This window comes from Raphanus sativus, chromosome 7 (genome assembly GCF_000801105.2).
Source record: "Raphanus sativus cultivar WK10039 chromosome 7, ASM80110v3, whole genome shotgun sequence".
NCBI classification, from domain to species: domain Eukaryota; kingdom Viridiplantae; phylum Streptophyta; class Magnoliopsida; order Brassicales; family Brassicaceae; genus Raphanus; species Raphanus sativus.
This window is the reverse complement of record NC_079517.1, coordinates 18,125,885-18,145,112: the sequence shown is the minus strand read 5'-3', so window position 1 is coordinate 18,145,112 and position 19,228 is coordinate 18,125,885. Positions and strand designations below refer to the sequence as shown.

At 32.7% G+C, this 19,228-nt stretch overlaps 1 protein-coding gene and 2 long non-coding RNA genes across 3 annotated transcripts; 1 reads left to right on the top strand and 2 right to left on the bottom strand.

Annotated features, from left to right (window-relative positions):
• Positions 1-155: 155 nt before the first annotated feature.
• On the bottom strand, positions 156-2,010 carry LOC108849711 (uncharacterized). Its single transcript, XR_001949230.2, has 2 exons — positions 1,742-2,010; positions 156-1,181 (listed from the first exon to the last, which is right to left on the bottom strand). It is a non-coding gene; the product is annotated as an uncharacterized LOC108849711 (long non-coding RNA).
• A 2,703-nt stretch (positions 2,011-4,713) lies between these two features.
• LOC130497424 (uncharacterized) lies at positions 4,714-7,380 on the top strand. Its single transcript, XR_008936409.1, has 3 exons — positions 4,714-4,858; positions 4,985-5,203; positions 5,834-7,380. It is a non-coding gene; the product is annotated as an uncharacterized LOC130497424 (long non-coding RNA).
• Positions 7,381-7,684: 304 nt separating this feature from the next.
• On the bottom strand, positions 7,685-9,932 carry LOC108815005 (patatin-like protein 7). Its single transcript, XM_018587663.2, has 2 exons — positions 8,419-9,932; positions 7,685-8,167 (listed from the first exon to the last, which is right to left on the bottom strand). The coding sequence occupies exons 1-2, from the start codon at positions 9,550-9,552 to the stop codon at positions 7,853-7,855; spliced, it is 1,449 nt and encodes a 482-aa protein (XP_018443165.1). The 5' UTR covers positions 9,553-9,932; the 3' UTR covers positions 7,685-7,852.
• Between the last annotated feature and the right edge of the window lie 9,296 nt (positions 9,933-19,228).

Sequence of the window (19,228 nt, the reverse complement as noted above, 5' to 3'; positions counted from 1 at the left end):
ATAAATTTAGCGTTCATTCAAAAAAAAAAAAACTGTAGACCGAACCGACAATCAAAGACGTGGGGGCTACTCACAGATACATGACGTTCTCGCACAGTCCCTCCCTCGACGCACGCACACGCGCAATAGCCAGACAACAACATTTGTTTGAGAAATTTACTTTCTCAGTCACTTTATCACTTTATATATCATAATAAGTCACTTTCTTCTCCATAGACACTTTTTGTTAACTAATTCATTTTTCCCTTGACTAAAGCATAACTAAATACAACTAATAGAACCCACCATCTATTCTATTTACTTCATCATTAATGATCCACCACCAATTCTATCTGTTTCACCATTATTTATTTTACTTTTTTGCTAACTATATTTCACCTCACGGGTGTAACTGCTCAACCTACGACACCACCTGGTCCTGGCTCGTTCCACGCCGTGATTGCTCCGAGTCATCTCGTCTTCTCCTTCGCAGCTACAACCAAGCTTCCTCGTGGCCGAGCTCCTCCGTGAAGAAGATCCAGTTCCGTTCATCCGCCGCGGCTCCAATCGTCGTCTCCCTCAGTCATGAACCTCCGCGAACCACTGCGAACCACCGTACAAGTCCTCTCCTCCATTGCCAGCTCGCCGTCGTCGGAATCAAATCGCAGAAGAAGCTCGACGGTATCCATGGCCAGATCTCAGCTTTTTGCACGTTTGACCCTTCTATTTTCAGAGTTTCACGATTTGACCCCTGTACTTTTAAAATGTACAACTAAACCCAAGCGAACATTCCAAAAACATGAGATATCAATGAGTTTCTGTCTCAGCTATCTCTATTGAAATCAGACTTGTATGTATTCTCCAGTGTGTACATAAAGCGCATTGTACACGAAATCAGACTTGTATGTATTCTCAAGTGTGTACATAAAATGCATTGTTCACGTGTACATTGGACTTATACATACATGGAAAACCGGTTGGAAAAATAAAAATGGGGTGCATGAACAACCAAGACATAAAACCCACCACTGAGAAGATAGCTGGAAGCGAAAGAGTTATGTACATGAAGAAGATAGTTTGACCATCTATGATGAAACTAATGTGAAAACATACTTAAGAAAATTAAAACAAAACAGCATCCATGCGTATAGGTGTACAGCTGGACAATGCAAAGCGTTAGCGTACATATGGACACTGAAAGTCTGCAATTCTCCAAAACAAAAGCATTCATGACCAAATAAAAATGACAAACATGCATATAATTATTGTTAAAATATCAAGTAATGGAGAACCATTCCTCATACACAATTACAATACTACCTTTTTTTTTATATCAATTACAATACTACTTAATTCTCAGTTTTGTTGGAAAGATAAAATCCTAGAGAAAACACAAACGTGCAAAGCCTTAAACAATCTCTTATCTTTACTCAATTGTCCAATTGTCTCATAGCAAAGCTTTTGTAAAAATAAAAATTTAGAAGTTTGAGATAAATATTTATTAGGTTTGGAGTGCATAACTGAAAATTTAAAGGCAAAATTGAGTACTAATCTTCAAATGTTTAGACTTTGGGTCCAAAATAAATAAAAAAAACTTCAGGGAATAAAGATGCAATTATCAGAATTTGGTCATTGTTGACTGAGTTTTCGATCCCAAGCTCTGATCAATAACGCACGGTGACCGGAGGACACGACGACAAGAGCTGAGAACACGGCAAAGACAGAGACGAGTTGGGTAGAAGAGGGCAATGGTGAATCGTACCTCGTGGAGTCAGCGATGACTGCACCGTGAGACAAGATCTCATTTTACTATTCTAAATTCTTTAGATTGAGTTGGATCATGAGATGATAGAGAATGACAATGATAATGCATGAATAAAAATATTATGATTTATTTGAGGGAGAAATTGGAAAGAAACAAATCTGTAAAACCAATTTCTTAAAAAAATTGAAAAGGTGATTTCAAAATGAAGAAAATATGAGAGAGAAGATTGTGGGTCCTACTATTTCCACTATAGTTCGGTAAAGTTAGTAATGTGTAAATAGATAGTGGATTTAGTTAAGGAAAAGTGTACTAGTAGAAAGAAGTGACCTATGGTGTAATAACAAAGTAGAAAAGTGACTCATAATGTAATTTTTTCCATTTGTTTTCTATTTGGAATTTATAAAACGTTTCAATTTTCTAACCAGATTTAAATAAAAAATATCAAGGTAGTGAATATCTCCAATGATGTAATCACGTAACAAGAATAAACCTTAGGTTCCCTATGGTGTGAACCTTTAAATTAATTTCATCTCTAATAACCAATTAAAGTATCATCTAGATTAATAAATAAAAATATCAATTATTTTTTAACAAACTATATTAGCTAACAAAATCAATATATTATCATAAACCCATACCCTAGATCATAAACCCTAAATTCTAAACGCAAACCCTAGATCATAAACTCAAACTCTATACTTTAAATTGAAACTTAGATTCTAAATCCAAACCTTAAATTTTAATCTTAAATTCTAAAGGAACAACATCAATACTGACCCAAACATTTAAGATACAGGGTTTGGACCGTCTACTATTAAATTTTGTCGGATTTTCTTTTAAGATGTAAAAACTACGTTTTACTTAATATGAAACCGAGAGAGTAAAAACTTTGAACCACGATCCATAAAACCTTCAATTTTGTCATCTCTTGAACCACCTAATTCTACCACTAAAAAACAAACTACAAAATTAATTATCTCTAAACCGATAAGATAAACTAATGAGACTCCAAAAATTAGCCCAGATCGATTGATGCCAAATGATCAGAATGTTGTGCAAGACCAACCGCCGAAACACTATTTGGCGTATATCCCACTCACTTGTTTCCTGACGGCCAGAAAGTAAAGCTGCAATCTTTCTCGGGATTGGAAGAACAAAACAAAGTACCCATAAGAAAGGCTTATGGGTTCTGCTTTACTAGCTTGCCAATCCTAAAAAAAACTCGGGTTGAGAATGGGGCTTCAATCACGATCCATAGAACATTCAAACTGAAGAAGAAACACATCTACCAGATAAAACAATCACATCGGTACTACGGATGATGTACTTCATAACGTGTTCACAGCCAAGACCAGAACTCCCTCGTTGAACAAGCGAAGAAAAACTGAATCTTTACACGTTTTTCTTCCGAGAACCGGAGTAAAACTTCATCTGAAGGATGCCTTCATGCCATTAGTCGAGACCTCGCTTGTCCAAGATGAAGCTCTTTCCTTTTGAACCTCCGTCAGGGCCATAAACGACCCTATACGATTGCAAGAAGCTCAGAAACACCTGAATCCAAACCCACCAACACCCATATGCAAGGGGACCACCAATGCGGCGAGATGTTCCCCACACCTAGACCTCACCCCCTCCTTTCAACTCTGAACCAGGAACGTCCAGATCTACGGGAATGGAGGACAAAGACAAAACCATGTGCCACCATCTTGATGTTGAAACCAAAAATCTAAAGGAGAAAACGATTTCCGGCCTTCCACAAAAGAACCTTAAAACCCAACCCTCTAGGAGATTTTCCTTCGTACGACTCGCCGTCATTCCAGCTTTCTGGCTTATCTGGTCTTCTCATTTCTGCCGCGGTCAGATTTGGAGTAGTAGGTTCCGCTGTACACTAGAAGCACCATGCATATCATCGGGGAAGAAGAGTCCCCCAAAAAGTCAAAGAGGAAAACAATGGCAGGGAGGAGAGAGACCTCCGATTCCGGGAGTGGACACCGGACGTTGGGAGCGCCGCAGATCTAGGGTTACGTTCTTCTTTTGGTCGGGTGTTGGTAGAGAGAAAAAGGTTTTTTTCACTAGGTTTGATTTTGGTTTTTAGTTTTTGATTTTTGATTTTGCATTAAATTTAGTTGTTTGAAATATACAAATAGTTTTTTTAGATTTTGGTTTTTGATTTAAAAATAATAAAATAAACTATTATTAATAATAAAATGTTTATTATGAAAAAATAAAAAAAAAATAAAAAGATATCATTAAAACACACATAAAATTATTTTAAATAAAATATTTGCAAATATAAAATAAACTATCATGAATCCCACAAAGATGCAAAAATTTGATCTTGAATGTCTTCCATAAGTGTGCATGAGTGCTATTATATTTTTCGTCTTCATATTAATCAGTCTTCAGTAAATACATTACCAGTTGTGTAGTTTGAATTGAATCAAAATCAAAATCTCCTAAATTTGATAGCCGTGTAAAATTATATGGGAATTTGCGGTGAATAGCAAAAATATACAAGTAAATTAGCTAAGTGGTAAAGGTACTATTCGTAATGAAGTAATACCGTAAGCAGTGCCGTGCGAAGAGTTATAGGGGCCTAAGGCAAGTTTTTAAAATAAACTTATTTACAACTATAATGAAAACAATTTTCAAATAAAATATATCATTTTCACCAAATATACAAATCTAACACTGTACAAGAATAAATTTATCATGTGCTATATTATGTCATATAGAAAACAAATATACATGGATTCAGAAGGTGAGTTAGTCGACTCTGGTGGAAAAGATTTTTTTTTAAACTAAAGTCTAAACCACTAAAACATAAACTGATTAAAATTTTGGGGTTCTAAAAGTGTTATATAAATTGGGGGCCTGAGGCGAATGCCTTTTTCAATACACCGTAAGCACGTCTCTGTGTCCGTAAGTAACCCTGTAACTATAAGATAAGGTAACCGATTGACCTGTTACACGTCAGATGAACAAGGTCGCACAGATAAATAATATAAATGCAAAGAATCAGATGTCACTGTTGTAATGTGAGAGAGAGTGATAATAATGCAAAGAATCGAGAATGTTCAAATAATTATCTCTTTCCTGCAAGAATCCAAAAAGGTTTGATACACTTCATCTCTCAATATATCCTCTCTTTGTAAAAGTAAAAATTCATTCAGAGTTCGTCTGCAAAATATTTTTTTCCAAAAATCGTAATGGTAACTTCACGAATAGTTGATCTTTCAGAAGACATAGTAGATGGAAATGAAATCGATTTACCGCGGATGAAGTTCGTTGATGGAGAGGAACCAGTCGCCGTTAGGGTTTTCACTTACCTCAGATGATGTTCGCCGAAGAAGAGGAACCGGTCGACGTTAGGGTTCAAGTAACCATACTGTTAGTTGTGCTTATTGGCCGATAAGTGGTCATCCTCCAAGGCTGCACTTTGGTTATGCGAAACAAAAGGTAAATGGGTCACCGTACTATTTGTCTTTGCAGCTGATTCCTATCATAGTCGCCATAGATAATAACATAAATCACCAAATATGAAACAGTGTATCCGGATGTTAATATAGAAACTATATAGAAAGATACTGGTTTTTTAAAATAGAATCCGGATGTTATAATATGATTTTCAAAGTATAAATTAATTATAAAGGATTCCCACGTAAATTATATTTCAACTAAGATTGATAATTTACAAGACACAGTGATGCATTTCGTTGTGCCAGAGAGGAATAACTGACATTTCCCATTAATTCATCGATGATTCCATCGTTTACGTCATGGTGGGGGATCACGTTATCACCAACATTGGAAAGTTTATATCGGGATATCCGAAACTGAACATGAATTTATGTTAATATGACGTGGACCATTCCCACCAACAATTTCATTAAATATCTAAGTTTTAAAAAAAATTCTCAAACACCGGTAAAATATTTGTAAACCTTCGTCTCTTTAATTATTATAACTATATCCGGTTTCAAATTATTATATCTTCAGTCTTTGAAAATGAATGTGGATTCAGTTTCTACTTTACGCTTCTTTTTGTCCAAAATAATGATATTTTTCTCTCAATTTCGCTGGTAGCAGGTCATACGGATGTGTTATTTGGAACAAAGAATTGGCAAATCGTGACAAAAATTCTTTGGTTCTACAAATATTTTAAAATAATGCACACATCTGCAATTACCATCAAGAATTTGTATATTCACCTAAATAGCCCAAATTATATAGTGTCGTTGTTGCTGCAATAACTTTTTTGAATATGTAGGTTTTATTTTTGCTTTTCTATTAAAACCCACTATTTTTCTTTCCACACATCAAAAGTTGTTTCGATAACAGATCACAGTAAAAAATGTTTGTTAAACATTTATTTATAGTCATTTGGCGGACTAGCTACATCATATAGGATAATTTATTTCCCTTTAATATGGAGTAAAAAAATTAAGGTCAAAACAGATAACCAGAATCTTCTAAATAATATTATTTTCAAAAGACAAAATCCTTTAAATAAAATAAATTTTGAAAGGTGCGGAAATCCGTGTTCGAAAACGCGCCGCGTTAACCGAGTTCTCGGCCGGACAGGCGCTGGGCGTGTGACCACCGTGGCGAAAAGGATCTGATCGGCGTGGCCAGGCGGTGACCCACTGTTTCTCCGAGTTCATCGTCGAACTGAAAAAATAGACGCACAAAATCTCAATACTGAGTTGTTTGAATCTAAAAATATTGACCCCAGATCTCCTAAATCGAAATTAATTGAATGGCTTTTGCTGTTAGCATCAAGAAAACTAAAAAAAAACGAAGGACAATCTGTATTTGGAGAAGAAACACGGCTAGGGTTGCAGAGAGATTGGGAAAAGAGACTGTGGCAATATTGTAATTATCATTTAATAAAGCAAAGTGTAATTTTAAAAAAAAAAATGTTAACGAAGAGGTTCGAACCAGGTTCACGTGTGGATATTTACCACTTTTCAACCACCAGACCATGTACACATTTTACTTTAGATACCAAATTTAACATATATAACCATATTGTTTTAAAATTACCCCCCGATTACTCCACGATTAATCTCCGATTTTTTTAAAAATCGCTAGGCCCGGACTGGCCGCCCGACTCACGCCTAGCGTAGTTTCGAACATGGGCGGAAATTGATAAGGCCCTTCCATTGCCAGCGCTAAAAATTTAGCAGCGTGAGCTGATACCAAAATACATGTATATGCATATGCAAACAACATGTCCATATTGCATATATCTAAAATATTCATACTCGTTTCACTTTTCCTATTCCAATTCCAAAATTATTCTGAATATGTTCCCCTAATAGTGATAGAAACGTGTGTTTCATCGTTTGTCCCGATAAATCTTTCAAATGACCAGTACGACAATTTATTTGTTCCATTTCATTTTCATATATTTTAGGAAATATATGCACCATACTATCTTTCCATTGTATTTTCCATTTGCTATTAATATCATACATTAGTTACTCAATTAAACTATATAATCAGTCTATTAAAAATATTATTTAGTAAATAAATACCTCTTTGCCATTTGATGATTGTCATTGGTGTGTCATATGTATAAGAAGATACACCACTAATAGTTAATAGATATTAGTATTTATTTATAAGAAGATTGTCATTTCCAGGACTCAAAACACAATACCAGACCGTTTAGCAGGAGGTGTTGGCAGTCAACCGCCACTTTTTATACACATGGATATAGAGTTCTCTTTTTGGTTTGTAAAGTCTTCTCCGAGTCTATATACACTGATGATAGAAAAAAGAGTTGAATCTCTGATTTACTTAAAGTTGGCTAAAACTTATCTAGAGATAGTAGAAATGTCATAGAAGAAATCATGATGATAACAAAAGCAAACATAAATTACATAAAATCATGTTGTTTTTTTCTTTTTAGGCAGCATGAATGAAGGAGCGGGAGTCCTTTTAGCAAATATGACAAGATGTTTCCTCTTTTCTCCTAATGTCTCATAACCAAACACAAACTCAAATCTATACAACAAATGATAACCTGAGAAAGAAATAACTACGAACCTTCTCCTAAAATATTTAAATAAACCGAAAAAGAGAACAACAAGCTTTTCTTGTTCATCGCTCTCTTGCGGTCACACCAATAGCCTTATCCCTTGTCTTCTGCTCTGCCCTATGAACCGATTGCTTGAACGCTACGGTTGGAGCCATTCTGCAATTTCTCCTTTGATGCTCAAGAACTAGTTCCCCGGCTAACCAGTCAAGCTTCTCGAAATTGCTCTGTTCATTGATTTTTTTACCTCCAAACAAAACCGACTCTACATTCTTTTGCTTTAGCATCTCCTCTGCTACTCCAACCAGCATATTCACATTGCTCCCACTGGGGTCTGTGTCTATGTTTGGCTTGCAAGGTCCTAAGCTTGACCCATTCGCCTGCAACAATATCCATCACTTAGTAACTAATAAACCTACAGTATACCTCAAAAATACATTTCAAGAATTGCTTGTGAAGAATCAATTGGATCACACGTATGAGAAATGTTTAAGAAAAATATATGTGGTAGTTAAGGGATTAGTGCTTAGGCGGGCACCAAGGTGCCAACTAGATTGAACTTCCTTTTTTTTAAATCGTTTTAGAACATTATGAGTAACAAAAACCAACCCGCTGAGCATATCTTTCATACCTGAATCCGAACGTAGTTGCTACTGCGGCAGTGACCAAAAGCCATGGCCACAGCTTGGTCCACCGTATCAGCAGCACCGTCATTCGAAATAAGAGCTGCAGGTCGAGCCCAATGCTTAGCCGTCCACTTGATAATCCGATCATACTCATAGCTAACATCAAGCAACTGTCCCATACCAAGAGACAACACAAGCAAATCCTCAACTCCACGCACGAACGGAAACTCCTGCTTGTTATGCAGCACGTGCGTGATCGCAGCCGCCGTTGGATTGCTCATAGCTAATCCTCCACCGATCGCTACACACTTAGTCGTTCCATCCACCGACTTCATCTCCACCGGATCGAACACCCCCGGCTCAGCCCACGTCGCTCTGCAAACCTCCCAGAGCCGAAAATCGTAGCCGTCCGTCTCAAGCGCGTCGGCGCGTGAGAACAAAAACGGAGCCAAGCTTTTAAGGTCGTAGCAAGGTATGAGCACAGGTTTGAGCGTGTCCTTTAACGTTAGCTCCGAGAAACACTCTTTCATCACTCTCTTCAACTTACCCGTCCCGGAACCACCCGAAGACCCGGTTCTCATGACCCGCTTCATGAACGAAGAAGACCCGTAAAGACCCTTTGCGTTTTTCGTTAGGAACTGCCACGTGTCCTCTGCCTTAAAGATTGGACGGTTACCATCTCTCGACCCGAATAACATCGCCGTGTAAATACCGCCTATACCGGACCCGGCGGCGACGTCGAAGTAATCGGCGATACGGGCATTCGGGTCGCCCGACTTGGATTTGAGAGCGTGTTCCAGATAAGCCAAGGCCTTTCCCGGTAGAATCCCTCTCATGCCTCCTCCGTCGATGCTCAAGATACAGACTTTCCCTCTCTGGCTCTTAACCGAACCGGTAACGGGCTCCGAGTTCACGGGTTCGGGTTCGGATGATCCGAAAAGAAACTTGCTCTCGAGCATGGAGAAAATCTCGTAGCTGAGTTTATCCGTATCAATGCTCGGTTCTTGCGTATCGGTCAAGAGGCTGTTATCATCAGCCGCTTTATCTCCCCCGCCACTTCCTCCGCCTCTCTGTTTTATTAAATGCTTAACGGAAGCCGTCGTGGCTCCTCCGCTGGGTTTATTCCGTCCTCTTTGCATGATGTGACTGAGAGAATCAAATCTAGATAAATCCTAATTCTTTTTGTCTACCATATGAACACAAGAGATTCAGACCAAAGTAGTTGTTGTTTGGTCAAACCAAGTAAAGGTTTAGTCTTTCTCTTCTTTTGCGCGGAATCTTCAAATATTCAACACGAGCTCGTCTTTTTGTAGAGAAAAGAAAATTAATATATCTGAATAAGCCTTAAAAGGTTGAGTCTTTTACTTTTCTGCAGAGAAATGATGATGAAGAAGAAGAGATGAAGAACACAGGAGTTACAGAGGATGTCTATGTTTTTGTATCCCACGCTTTACCAAACCCAGATTGAAGAGAAAGGAGAAGGACAGACAAAACGGGGATTAATAAAAAGGGAGGAACGAGCCACAATATATTTATAATTCAATTTTATAGTCTTTTTTTTTTTTTGAAACACTAATTCAATTTTATACTCTATAAAACATACAATTAAAAGTGTTACAATTTAGTCATTAAAGAGACTTGGAGTTGCATTCACTTTTATCAAGATTTTATTTCTATCCTTTAAATAATTATGTTATTTTCCACTAAATGCTGATATTTTAGCAAAAATGTTAGATTTAAATTTAATGCATAAATTTATATATCTATTTTATTAAAACAGAAACATTTTGTTGGATCTAATATTTATTTTGTAAGTTTTTAAATTAAATACACATTTATACTTTATAGTTAAACCTACATTAAATCACTAATATTCCTTTCTTTATACTACTATTCATGTTTCCAAACAATATACTTATTTCTTTATACTACTATCAATGTTTCCAAACAATATATTTTTATACTACTATCAATGTTTCCAAATAATACAATAATTAATCTTAGTTATTTTATATATATCATTTTCTCTTTAAAATTTTGTAGAAACGTTATAATTTCATAAATTGCAAAATAATAAACTTTAAAATTTGGATTATAAGATTACAAATTATGAAACTATTACAATTTAAATCCAATTAGATTACATATCGGTCATCCATCAGTTCAATCGGTTAGTCTCGGGTTTTAGTGATTTTTTATAATATGTATATTTTAAAAACCTAAATTGAATTGTCAGATCTCCGGATTAACCGGTATAATCACAATCGGGTTGAATTTAAAAACACTGATTTAAATGCAAAATGTTTTAAATACACACTCTTTAAAAATTACCAAAATATTTGTTAAATTATTAGTGAAATTTTTCATCGTAAAATATTCCGCGCTTCCAAAGCGCGGGTCAAAATCTAGTTCTATATGAAAACTCATGCTTACGCTAATTTTACTAACTTTTGGGTTTAGTGTTATATCCAACTATATATGATAATTGCTTTTGATATAAGACTTTAGAATGAAATAATCAATATTCTTTTCTGTTTTAGTTTTACAAATGAAAATATGAAAGCAAGGACTGGAAAAAAAAAGAAAAAAAAAAGGAACGTTTATAGTTGAGAAAAAAGAATGGTACTTGCAAGTATCACCTAACCTTGCTTCTGCATTTCTTGTTTTTTACATAAATGTAACTAGATTTTGACCCGCGCTTCGAAAGCGCGGGTATTATTTTTCACTTTTATAAAATATATTATTTGTTTGTAATTATTGAATTTATTTATTTTAATAAAATTTTCTTTATAATAAATTCGACATAGAGTGTCTCTGATAAACTATGTATTTCTTTAGTTTTTTTTATTCGCTCTTCAATCAACATATTTATTTGGCTTGTTGTTAAAATAAATGATTATACTTTGATCTCTGCACCTCCGCGGATGTATATTTTTAAAAATATGATGATATTTGTTTTTCATGTAATTATTATGGTTTGGCAAAATGAATCCGAGGAACAGAACTGATACCAATCCGTAAATATAGTACCAAATCTGAACATAAATTGATTAAATATTCGAATTATTTAAAATTTTGTTAGTTAGAGAACCGAATCGGATCCGAACCGAAGTATTCGTGTACCTGAATTTATCTAAAAATAGATTTATATATTTATATATATATTATTTTTGTATTTTGATGTATATAAAACATCAAGAATGATACCTTTAAATTACTTTAAAATACTTGAAAATATATATAGATAGTCAAAAACAAATATCTGAAATAGTTAAAGTATATTCAAATCACCAAAAAATACTTAAAATAATTATTGATTTCGTATCCAAATTTTTAAATCATACCAATTGATATGTTAAGCTTAGGTATTCTGACATATGTTATTTAAATTTATAGGTAATATATTACTTTATTTATAGATTTTGAGAAATTTTAAATATATAGTGATTTAAAACTTTAAAAATAATTTAAATATGTTATCCAAACCCAAACCAAACCCGTAAAGATCCGAATCAAACTCAAACAAAAATTTAGAAACATCGTAATAGGACTGAAATATTTGACCTTGAAAACCCGAAACGCAAACTGATCAGAACCAAACCCGTATGGATGTCTGAAAACCCATCCTTAGTCATTATTATATATCGTATAATTTCATCATATAATTAATCATATTTTATATGTACCATAATATAAGTAATGATATAATTAATACTTATTTAATATGTATCATCATATAAATAATTACATATATTATATTTTAAAATTTTAATATGAAATATGAAATATAAAAACCATAATTTGAATTGGTATTTCAAATTGGGCTTTGTATTGTATTTTTCTTATATATATTGACAACATTCTTTTATAATGGATTTAATAACTTAAGCCCATTATTTTTTCTATTTAATACTACTATCTTTGTTTCCAAACAATTTTTTTTTTAAAAGACTACAATCCATGTTTCCAAACACACCAAATTTTTTTAATACTCTTATCCAAGTATCCAAACACACCGAATTTGTACTTCAGCTTTAATAAGATAGATGCTCCAAATCCAACGCTTAATACGTTAATATTCATGCCTTTTTTCCTTCTCTCATATATAAAATGGAATCAAGAGAAATAAAATGCTAATAAAAAGAAAAAAATAAGTTATAAAAAAATAAAAAGAAAAAAATATTTTTATATAATTTGACCTTTACGGAAAAGAGATGTCTAGTATTTTTTTTTGTCAAAAATACATCAGAAACGTGCGGGGAGGGACTTTGGAAAATACTTTATAGAAATTTCAATTACATATATGGTGATGTCAAATTCCACAAGTCAAAATTGTATCGTGTTCGCTAATCTTTCCTTTTTCTTTTGAATATGTGATTTATAAGTATTTATTTGCTATCTCACATTTTATTATAATCAGTTCTGTTATTATCTGTTTCATATAACCTACAACCAGTGTTTTGAAAACCGGATCGGACCGGCCGGTCGAACCGGTCCGACCGTGACTCGTTGAAGAAGCCGAGTCCGGTTCGGTTTAAAACCCGGATTTGATAAAAACCAGTAAAACCGGCTGAAACCCGGTAAAACAAGTGACCCGGTTTAATTTTAAAACCCGGTTCTTAAAAATTAACATATAATTAAGTGTTTTTAATTATTACTAGCTAAAATTTAATATTTTATAATTAGTGTTCAACTATCACTATTTAATTGATTTTTTATTTTTCTAAGAAAAAATGTGAAAAATATATTTTTGACTTTCATATACTATTTTTATTTTACCATATTCTTAAAATTTGAAATGTTAGTTGTAAAAATAAATAAATATGATTGTTTTAGTTGTAAATCATTTGTTCTTTTTTTAATTTTTAGTTTACATAGTAATCAGATTTATGTTTGTTGTTTATTTTGAGTTAATAAAAAAATAGAGAAAATATTATATGTAGAAGTAAAGTTTATATAGTATAAATATATAACTATATATATTTTATATAAATAAAAAACCCGGTTCGACCGATTGAACCGGTCTAACCAGTCAACCAGTAGCTTCACCGAGTCGGTGTCCGGTCCGGTTTTCAAAACATTGCCTACAACAGTATTGGATGGAAAATCAAAAAAGTAACTGTAGATAGCCAAGTCTACAAAGTGCAATGTGACGTATGGCCATCACTACCAATGTTCTCCAAAAAATTCATAAAGATACAAATCACATAACTATTCCTTCTGTTTTATTACGTAGGTAGTTTTAGCCAAAACTTTTTGTTTCGTAATATAAGGTGTTCACATAATCCAAAGTAACTTTTACATTAAATAGATATTGGATGACCAATCAAATAACACATGCCTTTTAATTATTGGTTGAATTTGTATATTAAATGCTATTTTTTTCAAAAATAATCATTTTCTTGATACTAACACTTTTAAGTAAAACTACTTACAAATAAAAATAGAGAGAGTATTAAAGACTACATTTGGTACGAGAACCTTTAAATGGGCTAGACATTTTATCCTGATTGCATTTGTTATTCGTTTCGTTCCAAAAAATTCAAATATTCATAAGTTTTGAAACAAATCAAAAATTAAAAATCAATGTTCGTTAAAAATGAAGCAAATCAAAAATACTAAAAAATTTAAAGACGGATATCCGATCCGCTCCGGTTTTTATATAAATAAATGAATATCTACAATTAATTATAATGTTTAAATATATAATTTTATATAATTATTTATTTTAACATATAATTTTGTTATTTATAAAATACATATAAAGTACTAAATTAAGAAATAAATATATTTTTTTATAAAAACTACAATATACTAAAATTCTGTGCTTTATCAAAAACTTTATTTCATTATAAGGAAGTATGGAACTTATAGTTGCACTAATTTTCACTTTTGGTTTAATATTATGTAAAAATATTTTTTTTGAAAACAAACATGTATAATTTTGCTAGATTTACTTGTATTAAACAAAGTGTATGAGATATTTATAAATATTTTTAAATATCCAAATTTTTTTTGGATATCCGGCTTTTTGGATATCCGTATTTCTTCGAATCAAAATAAATCAGAAAATCAGATGTCTGTAAAATACAAAGCAAATCATTAATACTCTGCAAATAGCAACCTACGTTATTACACACCTTAACTTCATCATTTAAAATAATACAATAGTGCTGCAAATAGAAATTTCAATCGAAAGAACACGTAGTGTTTTACCTTAATATGTATATAAATGATTGTGATATAATTCTCACGACATAACTATGCATTTTAGTAAGCTGGGGTGAACAGATGAATACTATGCACTTTGTATTCTGAAGGTTTAAGTGATAATCCTTCTCATAAATAAGAGAAAGATTAAAATCTCACGAATATGAAAAAAGTTTAGTTATGTCTAATTTTGAAAGAAGCTCTTTTATTTTTTTGAAAAGATGACAATTATTATAGAAAAAGATAAGTAATTAACAATATTTATCACTGAATAATTAGAGATAGAAAATGGTGAACAAAATAAAATTAGAGATATAAAATTTAATTAGTGCACGAGTCTTATAGAAGTATTCTGATATGAATTATGATTTTACAATGATTCCTATTAAATAAATTATGCTTAATACTCTAAATGGAAGCTGAAATTATCAAAGCATTCATGATATGACATTGTCAATTCAAGAGATGCACTTTGTTACATGGAGTTCCGAAATTGCTCTTCCCTTCTGAACACAAATCGCCAAAATGCACTGACACAACAATTTTAGCTTTCTATTCACTGCATAGATGGAGTATTCTTCTCTACATATTTTTCTTGTTCAGCATGGAAATACAGCTCATTCTCCTCTACATAGTTTCTAAAATAAAACATGTGTGTTGTTTATCATTTTATTATATTATTTGGGGGAAATTTCTCAAAAAATATATATACTAATTTTCATTTGTTAACAAAATACATGAACTATTTTGGATTCCGTTTTATACACGAACTAATTTTCGTTGTCTATTAATAACTTTTGAAGTTCACAGATTTTACACATCACTTTAGACATGTTAACTTTGTTTAACGGAGGTGATGACGACGTTGGTGTTTAATAAAACACGTGGTTAAATTATGAATTTTTTTTAAAAAATACACGAACTAATTTTTATTTGCTAATTAACTACATGAATTATTTTGGATCCCCGTTTAATATACAAACTAATTTAGTTTCCCATTAAATACATAAAATTTTAAGATTTTTAAATTTTACAAATCGATTTAGACAATGTCATTATGTTTAACAAGATTTAGACAACGTCAAGTATATTTAACATAACTGAATAAGTTGTTAGTGTTTAACTAAGAGTATCTCCAATGGTTGGCTTCATTTTTATTTTCAAAAGTTCACTTTCTTCAAACTGAATAAAAACATGAAGCAACATTCACTCTAATGGTTTGCTTCATTTCTTTCTTGTAAAAATAATATTCCAAGTATATTTCATCTTCATTTAATTATTAATTACTAAATGTTATACATTTCATATTTACTTATTTTACCTAAATATTTTGTTTTAACAATAATCCAACAAATTATTATTTCATATAAATTAAACATTTTCATATAATAAAATTATTATATAACATGAAGCACAAAACATCATAATTTGTAAAAAAATACCATATGTATAATTTTTCTGCAAGTAATTAACAAAAGTTCTTAGAAGTACGAAATGAGCTTATTAATCTTTGATTCTTTTAAATCGAGTTAAAAAGTTCTTATAGATAAATATTCATATACTCTTCGATATAAACATCTGATTAGTTAAAAAATAGTAGTCGAAATTTTGAAATTAATTGGATATTATTAACTTATATAATTTATTTTGGTAAAAGATAAGAGTAAATAAAAATTAAGGACCAGTTTACAATTTGAAAAGTTCATCTTCAAAAAATGAAGATATGCACAACAGTTCTTCAAATTTGAAGCAACGCTATTCATTAGGCGTGGGCAAATTAACCGAAACTCAAACCATAAATGATCTAAAAAACCGAACGGTTTAGGATTCAATCAGTCTGGGTACCCGTACCCGATCAGTTATATCTGATAACCGAAGCACAACCCGAATGCACCCGAACTTATATACCGTAACCCTAATTACATTAATACTTTCCTACTCATAGCTGCCTAAATCTAGAAAATATGTTAATATTTCCAAACTTCTCTCATCTAAACCTAGATACTCTTGATTTTTCAAACTGTAGAACATCAAAAGTCTATTCTCATCAGCTTCTTCTCCTCCACTGTCGTCAACGAGAAGGAATAAATGAAAGGTCTTTATCTACATCATTATTATTTAAATTTCTTGTTATTTCTCTTAAAGTTTAGTTTCTCAAGTAGTTGAATCACTTGTTGATGATTTTCTTACTTTTTTATAATCGATTGTTGTACCTGAATGACTAAATCATACACCTTGTTTTGTTCTTGTCGATTATGTTTTATAATTAAACACTAACGTCGTTGTCACCTCCGTTAAACATAGCTGAAGTTGTCTAAAGCGATGTGTAAAATCTGTGAATTTCAAAAGTTTGTTTATTTAATAAAACCAAAAAATTGTTTGTGTATTAAACAGAGATCCAAAATAATTAGTGTATTTTATTAGCAAATGAAAGTATGTGTATTTTTAAGTAATTTTTTCTTATTATTTGGCAATGCATACTTAAAAGTAAATAAACTTGTTAGATTTTTTATTAGCATTTTATTATTATATGAATTTATCATTTTAGAAATATATTAAATTATAAATTAAGATCCGATGAAACATAAGAATATTAGATAACTAACAAAAGTTGATTAACACAAATGTTTTCCACTAGATACACTTTAGTGGATTAAATATGAGTAATTAAGTTATAAAGTATAATCTACTAGTTGATACTCTAAACATCCTCTGTTTTCTCTCTAAGAAGACCTCTGGCGAGATTAGTGTTTCCGGCCGACGGGTGGGCTTCCACAGCGACCGTTGGTCCGGCCCATGTACTAACTTTTTTTCTCTGTCTTTTCTTTGCGGTTTTGGGTTGTTTTGAAAGAGAGGCATAGTTGCTCTCTTTTTCGCTTTGACTCCGGGATGGGAGGCTTCTACAGCTGTCATCGCCGGCTTATGACTCCGGAGACAGAGGCTCTCTATGCTCTGGCCGCCGGCTTTGATAACCAGTTATGTCGATTATGGGATTGGTTCATCTCGGTCTGTGTTGCGGCTTGCTTCGGGATGAGATCCCGTCTATATGGTGAAGCTCTCCGACGAAAGAAGCCAATGTGGGGAAGAAGGTGACTCCTGTGGCGCTGGATGAGATCTCGGAAAGTCCCGATGACGCTCTCTGGTTGACAAGAGGTCCGGTGTCGATGTTTGGGCGCGATGGTTCTGACTCAAGAGGGTTCCGGCGAAACAGAAGTTTGTTTTGTTTTCTCCGCCTTCTACCTCGTGCGGTGGGTCGCGGTGTGGCGACCATGAAACACGTGTCTCAGCAAATAGGTGTGATGACAACACGTGGCGTCCTCGCGCTTCTTCTGGACGCGTGGAAAAATGGGGAGCCTCGGGGTTTGAAGACTGGGCTTAGGGCCCAATGTTTTTTTCGTTTCTCAGCCTGGTTTGGGCTTTGTAATGTATTATATGTGTTTTATGGGCTTTCAGTCCCTTAATAATATACTAGATGGAAAAAAACTTACTAGTTGATAAGAATATCAATATATATATGATTAACAAATTGGTCTAACTTTTAAGTGTTAGTGGATAACTTATTTATCGGCTAACAAAACATATAGAAGGTAACATATCATTTAGCAAATACCAAACAATGTATCAAAATACGTATTAACTCAGAATCCAGCAATCAACCCATTTGCCTGCTACCAAAGAAAATATCAAACAATGTACAAGAAAACAAACCATTATCAGTTACACATACATGTATCAATTAAAGAGGAATATTTTGTAGCACCATACCGATTATTTTTCAGCTTTTTAGTATCAAAGTATGTATCAGCTAACAAAATATGTAATTGTAACAAATCATTTATCAAACAATGTATTAATCCACAAAATATGTGTCAATTAATTTATCAGCTAACAAACCATGTATCAAAAATGATAAATTGGAACAGCTAACAAAATATGTATTCGAAAGGGTGAAAAATGTTTGAACCGATAAAACTGAAGATCTAATATAACACTATTATTTTCATCTAACTGAATAAATGTTGTGAGAGATAATCAAGATCATACCTTATATTTATATGTCACTGATTGAGGAGATTAACTTTGCGGTGTCGTTAAAATCACCGCTGAATCTCTACAAAGATTTAAAACCACAAATAGAGTAAATGGTGAAAATTCAAAGTGAATTAGATGTTGATTGTTAAAACTTGATATAATAATTAAAGATTGAAATTAATAAAGAATATGGTTCGTAAGTGAGGGGAGATGAAAGAAAAGAAAAAGATAAGATGAACAAAGTAAAGAGAAAAGACAAGAGAGAATTAGGAGAGAGGTAGGAGAAAATATTTTCACTGTCTGACATAAACTCACATCAGAAACTATACATGGAAAGATAGAGTATAATGTAGGATAAAATTATCATAAAAAGAGGAAGAAGACAGTAGGGGATAGTTATCTAATATAAGTGGTGTCTAGGACACATACACAAATATCTCTTCCTAATATGCATTTTTGTTAATGAATGATTATGAGTTATAAAATGCATTTTATAACTTTTCTCATAGAATATTACATGATGTACTATAACTTTCACGCAGTAACTTTATGCATGCTCTCTTGAATCGGTAC